The 7138-nt window shown below is 43.3% G+C and overlaps 1 protein-coding gene across 1 annotated transcript; it reads right to left on the bottom strand.

Moving 5' to 3' along the window:
• Positions 1-795: 795 nt before the first annotated feature.
• Positions 796-6906, bottom strand: LOC311229404 (uncharacterized protein; the record flags this gene model as incomplete). Its single annotated transcript, XM_084315488.1, has 6 exons — positions 6652-6906; positions 6420-6538; positions 6087-6299; positions 5409-5980; positions 5093-5269; positions 796-826 (listed from the first exon to the last, which is right to left on the bottom strand). The coding sequence occupies exons 1-6, from the start codon at positions 6887-6889 to the stop codon at positions 796-798; spliced, it is 1350 nt and encodes a 449-aa protein (XP_084171614.1). The 5' UTR covers positions 6890-6906.
• Between the last annotated feature and the right edge of the window lie 232 nt (positions 6907-7138).

Raw genomic sequence — 7138 nt, 5'->3', positions numbered from 1 at the left:
GAGGTGGTTAATATGAAACACAGGGTCAGAGGTCAGCCTGAACCCCTCTGGTCAATAGGGAGGTGGTTAATATGAAACACAGGGTCAGAGGTCAGCCTGAAACCCTCTGGTCAATAACGAGGTGGTTAATATGAAACACAGGGTCAGAGGTCAGCCTGAAACCCTCTGGTCAATAGGGAGGTGGTTAATATGAAACACAGGGTCAGAGGTCAGCCTGAAACCCTCTGGTCAATAGGGAGGTGGTTAATATGAAACACAGGGTCAGAGGTCAGCCTGAAACCCTCTGGTCAATAGGGAGGTGGTTAATATGAAACACAGGGTCAGAGGTCAGCCTGAAACCCTCTGGTCAATAGGGAGGTGGTTAATATGAAACACAGGGTCAGAGGTCAGCCTGAAACCCTCTGGTCAATAGGGAGGTGGTTAATATGAAACACAGGGTCAGAGGTCAGCCTGAAACCCTCTGGTCAATAGGGAGGTGGTTAATATGAAACACAGGGTCAGAGGTCAGCCTGAAAAGCAGAATTCCGTAGCTGAGACAACAGTAGAAAGTGAAACCTACAGTATAACATACACAGGATAATCAGTATATGAAGATCGACTGTGACCTTAAGATGGACAAACAGATACGTGTTGTTGTGGGAAAGAGCTTTTCCCAGCTTAGGAGGCTGTCCAAGGTCGAACCTTTTTTATCTCAATGTTTTTGAAAATGTTATACATGCTTTTATGACCTCTGGTCTGGATTATTGTAATGCCTTGTATGTTGGTGTCAGTCAGGCCTCCCTCTCTCGCTTGCAGTTAGTCCAGAACGCTGCTGCTCATCTGCCAACTGGAACACGTAAGCGAGAGCACATTTCCCCTGTACTGGCTTTCCTCCACTGGCTTCCTGTGCGTTTTAGGATCAAAATTAAGATTTTACTGTTGGCCAAGTGTCTGAACGGCTTGGCACCGGTCTACCTCTCGGACCTGCTGGAACCTTATGTTCCTTCAAGGTCCCTCAGATCAGCTCCTACTGTCTGTTCCTAAGTCCAGGCTGAAGCTTAGGGGGGGCCGTGCTCTCGCAGTGGCAGCCCCAAAATTCAGGAACGAGCTGCCTCTGCATGTTAGGCAGGCCCCCACTCTGCAGGTGTTTAAATCATCAAAACACCTTTATCTTTGCTTGAGAGACCTGCCTTTTTATGTGACATCTTTTTTATATCTGTGTAAATATGTGTTGTGTGACTTGTACTGCACTTTGTGTTGGAGTGACACAAAACAAAGTATATGGGGGTTCCTATTGTTTATACAGCAAATTGTGTTTTGGGAGCTGTTCTCTCTTCTTTTCCAGTCTACTCCGAGCTTGGACTGAACAACTAAATGGTTTCTCTCAAGTATGAGTTCTCATGTGTGTCTTCAGATATCCTTTTGAACTGAACCCTTTACCACAAACTGAACAACTAAATGGTTTCTCTCCTGTATGAGTTCTCATGTGTTTCTTCAGATGTCCCTTCCTACTGAACCCTTTTCCACAAACTGAACAACTAAATGGTTTCTCTCCTGTATGAGTTCTCATGTGTTTCTTAATATCTCCTTTCTGACAGAATCCTTTACCACAAACTGAACAACTAAATGGTTTCTCTCCAGTATGACTCATCATGTGTCTCTTCAGATGTTGATTCCTATTGAACCCTTTTCCACAAACTGAACAACTAAATTGTGTCTCTCCTGTATGAGTCATCATGTGTGTCTTAAGATTCTCTTTCTGAATGAACCCTTTCCCACAAACTGAACAACTAAATGGTTTCTCTCCTGTATGAGTTCTCATGTGTTTCTTCAGATTTCCCTTCGTACTGGACCCTTTTCCACAAACTGAACAACTAAATGGCTTCTCTCCTGTATGAGTTCTCATGTGTTTCTTCAGATTTCCCTTCGTACTGAACCCTTTTCCACAAACTGAACAATTAAATGGTTTCTCTCCTGTATGACTGATCATGTGTTTCTTTAGATCTCCTTTCTGACTGAACCCTTTTCCACAAACTGAACAACTAAATGGTGTCTCCCCTGTATGAGTCATCATGTGTGTCTTAAGATTCTCTTTCTGAATGAACCCTTTCCCACAAACTGAACAACTAAATGGTTTCTCTCCTGTATGAGTTCTCATGTGTTTCTTCAGATTTCCCTTCGTACTGGACCCTTTTCCACAAACTGAACAACTAAATGGTTTCTCTCCTGTATGAGTTCTCATGTGTTTCTTCAGATCTCCCTTCATACTGAACCCTTTTCCACAAACTGAACAATTAAATGGTTTCTCTCCTGTATGAGTCATCATGTGTGTCTTAAGATTGTCTTTCCTACCGAACACTTTCCCACAAACTGAACAACTAAATGGTTTCTCTCCAATATGCTTATTTATGTGTATCTTCAGATCTCCCTTCTTTCTGAACCCAGGACTGCTGTTAGACAAACGTTGTATTTTCTGTGTCTTCTTTGGTTTCAGAGTCATCAAACCTGGCCCTGCAGTCTCCTTCCATTCATCACCATCATCAGTCTCAGATTCAGGACTGTCATCATCACCGTCATCAGTCTCAGTTTCAGGACTGTCATCATCACTGTCATCAGTCTCATTTCCCGAACAGTCTGAAGAGAGGAGCTGGCCATCTCTAGTTGGTTCTAAATCACCAGCTGGATCTAGGTTACTGGCTGGTTCTGATACTCCACAGTCCTCAGCATCAGGTTCTGTTTTCATCTGTTCAGTTGAGGTGCTGGGTAAAGAGTATGCTTCACCGTTTCTCTCCCTTTGGGTTTGAAGAGGCTGATCATTCTTTTCACCATCTTCACATTTCACTGGGTCTACTGTGATCTTCGAGCAATCTGCTTCTTCCAGCCCTTGATGTAGTTCAACTTTAATCTGTAGCTCTGGGTCCTGGGTTTGGCTGAGTTGTGAGGACAGAGTATTCTCACTATAGTTTTCATATTTCACAGGATGTAAGATCATCTTGCACCTATCAGACTCCTCTAGATCTGGACATAGTTCCTCCTGTTCCTCTTTAATCTGTAGGGGATCTGGGTCCTGGATTTGGTTAAACCACGAGGACTGAGGTTTCTCTTCATCATGTTCACTCTTCACAGAGACAGGGTTGAATGTGACCTTCATGATATCAGCCTCCTGCAGACCTTGGAGCTGCTCTCCCTCCTGACTGGTCCAGAGTTCCTCCTGTTCCTCTTTCATCTGTAGGGGCTCTGGCTCCTCCTGGTCCAGACTGGGGCTCCTCTCCTGCTGCTCAGGGGGAACCTCCTCTTCACACATAAACAGTTGTAAGGCAAGGGAGTCTAGAAAGAAGAAGAATTTAAATGTAATTAGTTGTAACCATTACTTTTGAAAGTAACAAACACTACACTTTTGCCAGGAAAGTAACATGTTGAACGAATAGGCCTATATAGGGATGCACAGATCATATACCCAATATCGCTATCAGGGTGATACTAGCTACATTTCATTGATCTGTATCGACTACAGAACGGTCAGATCTATTACCAAGTTGTCATAAAGCTTCCTCTTTTAGAAGGAAAAGGTTCCCAGCTTTCCTCCTGAATGGATCTGATTCCACTTGATGAGATATTGGCCAAAGGTTTGACTTTTCTATTACATAAGGCTATAAAGTAAGACATGTACATGAGTATCTCATCTTTTACAGTCTATGCTCGTTATGTTTACAGTCTATGCTAGCTCGCCATCAGTCTGAGCTGACCAAAGATTCTTCTTCTTAACTTTTTAAGTTAACGTGGAAAGTCTGTTTTTATCTCTGGTCCCATTCCCACACTGGCCTGTTGAGTAGAATCCTCAGTCTTCACACCTGGCTCCAGTGCTCAGAACATGGCTTTCATTGACAAGTTGAATCTGTTTTGGGAATGTTCCTCGCTTTTCAGAACTGACAGAGTCCATTAAAAACAGACTGCTTAGTGTGAGACTTTGGCTATTTTTGCTAACACAAGGCAATTCTATTTGTGACCAGGTATGGATTTCAGGGTCATGTTGAGGGAATCTTAATTTTTTTTTTTTACATATTATGAAAGTACAGATTCATACCTTCAAAATAAGCCATCACTTGAACATTTTGGTGGGATACTTTGCAAGCTACTTCCTATGATTCATGGTGATTATCACAAAACGTATTCAGAGATAATAGCCTTCAAGAGACGAGCAGGCTATTCGGTGACAATAGTGAAACAACTACAACACTACCCAGAAGTCATTGTAATCCATGGCCCCCCTCTCTCTAGGGCAATTAACACCTGGCAGCTTTCCAGTCTGAGGCTCTTTGTTATTACAATGAGTCTGGTGACTGCAAACACAACACCCAGAGGAAAAGACTCATGATAGTTTATTAAAAAATGTGTGTGGTAGTGAAAGGTTAACCTTCTGTAGTGTGGTAGTGAAAGGTTAACCTTCAGTAGTGTGGTAGTGAAAGGGTTAACCTTCTGTAGTGTGGTAGTGAAAGGTTAACCTTCTGTAGTGTGGTAGTGAAAGGGTTAACCTTCTGTAGTGTGGTAGTGAAAGGTTAACCTTCTGTAGTGTGGTAGTGAAAGGTTAACCTTCTGTAGTGTGGTAGTGAAAGGTTAACCTTCTGTAGTGTGGTAGTGAAAGGTTAACCTTCTGTGGTGTTGTAGTGAAAGGTTAACCTTCTGTAGTGTGGTAGTGAAATGGTTAACCTTCTGTAGTGTGGTAGTGAAAGGTTAACCTTCTGTAGTGTGGTAGTGAAAGGTTAACCTTCTGTAGTGTGGTAGTGAAAGGTTAACCTTCTGTAGTGTGGTAGTGAAAGGTTAACCTTCTGTAGTGTGGTAGTGAAAGGTTAACCTTCTGTAGTGTGGTAGTGAAAGGGTTAACCTTCTGTAGTGTGGTAGTGAAAGGGACCCTGATAATAAACAAGAGACAAATCAAGTTTCAAGATTTTATTAGCATTTAAAATAACACGAGATAAAAATAGACATGCTAAAGTCAATGTTCAATGTTCTGATGGCCTCTCCAGATGATCACCGTGGTCTTTTTGAACTGCCGCTGGATATTTTGGCTGGTGGTGCTGGGCATGTTATGTCCTGGGCTTCCTCATCACAGAACTCTCTGATCTTGTGGAACAGATAGTGTTGTCTTGCAGAGTCCAGTCCCGGTGGTGGCAGCACAGGAAGTCCATCTATAGGCGGCAGGACACGGACGTCACGGAGCAGCTGGAATCTGGTTTCAGCGCCATCAATAGACATCTTCGCCACAACCACACCAGGTTCCTTGGAATCAAAGCTGCAATAATAAAGTGAAACGTTAGTACAGGGCACATAACAATATCAATGCATTTGTATCATTTGCCAATGACATTCTTTGCACTAAAGTGTGAATAATTAATTACAGTAAATACACAACACACAGTGACCACACCCACCTAAAGTGCTGGTACTGCTTGATCTGTGGCAGTGGCTTGAAGTAAGGCCCCAGATGTTCCTGCCAGTTGTAGGACTGCACGATTACAGTGCCATCTTCCTTTCCCACTAGCTGTGGTATGTTGATTCCAGCCACTGAGCTGTCCCTTACGACTGCTGCAATCTCATCAAGAGTGTTCACCTTGGTCTTTCTGAAACGCTGCTTGAGAAGCCCAAAGAAACAGTCCGGGGAAAACTTTGTGTGGCCTACAATCAGCAGGTGGAGATTGACACGATGGTGAAGACCATGTAGCACTCGCCACGCTAAGTACCACAACATGTACTTGTTCTTGTTTTGGCCACTGCAGTTGTCACAGTGAAGGTCAACATCTGTCTCCCCAAGACCATGGTCTTTGAAGAAGTGGTGCAGGTAGCTTATGACGGCGTTGCTACCTTTGCTGGACTCCATCCCCTCATCCACCAAATAGTTGACTTGCCGTGGAATCGCCTCACAGCAAACACCGAATATGCTGCACTTGCGTGGAGCCAAGAAGTACATGGGCCCTGGCTGAAGGGGGTCTGATGGGTAGTGCACCTGCAATAAATGAATAAGGATTTTAGAAAGAAAAAAAAGGGAGCAATGCAGTAGTTATAACAATTATAACATGATGGTTGTGAAAGAGGGCTTGGTATGTAGTCACCTTTTGAGCGTAGTCGAAACTGTAATGCATTGTCAAGGGCTTGCTTGCCGGTGGCACATGACCACCCAGAGAAAGACCATCACCGATCTCCTTGGCGGCTTTAAGCATGGCGTTGTAGGCAGCCCGCTCGGAGGTTACATGCTCCAGATGTTGTTCCTGCTGCTTCAGCTTTGCAGACTTCTCAGCCTCTGGCAGATTGGCACTTTTGAAAATCTGAAGAAAAAAAAGTTAAGTAAATGATGATTAATATTAATAATAATAAACTGTATTTGTATAACACTTTTCATACAGAAGTTGCAGTTCAAAGTTCATAACACTGTGATGTTCACTAACCAGATAATTGTTCTTCTGACACACCCAGCAAAGATCAGACATTGGTTTGATTGCTGTGATATGACTCAGTAATTGCCTCCAGAGGGACTTAAATGTGGACAGGCCCACTGCTCGCTGGTCTGAAAGATTAATAAGAACACGTTAGCACAATGTCATTCATTTTCAAGCTTTGTTTTTATTTGACAAAGACCTATTTGACCTATTTCTTTGACAAAGATTTGCTTACACCTACCAACTGGCATTGCCTTGGTATATAAACGCCACACAGATGCCTTCGTGACGAAAGATGGTAACAGCTGACCGGTAAAGTTCTTTTGGTGTGCCTGGCGTCCAGGGAGGTGAACAGCATGATCTTCTGCATAATTCAACACAAATTGAACTACTTTTTCGATATCTTCATATTTTATGCAATGCTTGTTGTTGCGTGGCGATCGCTTCTTTGTGCGAAGGCACATGCCATTTTCTGACATGTGTTTGCTTATTGCAATCAAGCGATCCTTACCTATTCTTGGGAGAGAAGAGGGGGGGGGGGAGACAGAGAGAGAGATAGTTAGATCATCATCATCACAAGTACCGGTACCTGTCTGTACCACACCCAGTCTACATGATTGTGGAGACAGAGAGAGAGATAGTTAGATCATCATCATCAATCATCATCATCATCATCACAAGTACCGGTACCTGTCTGTACCACACCCAGTCTACATGATTGTGGAGAC

This window comes from Notolepis coatsorum, assembly GCF_963971535.1.
Source record: "Notolepis coatsorum genome assembly, chromosome: 6".
In the NCBI taxonomy this organism is placed as follows: Eukaryota; Metazoa; Chordata; class Actinopteri; order Aulopiformes; family Paralepididae; genus Notolepis; species Notolepis coatsorum.
This window is presented reverse-complemented; position numbering and strand designations above follow the sequence as displayed.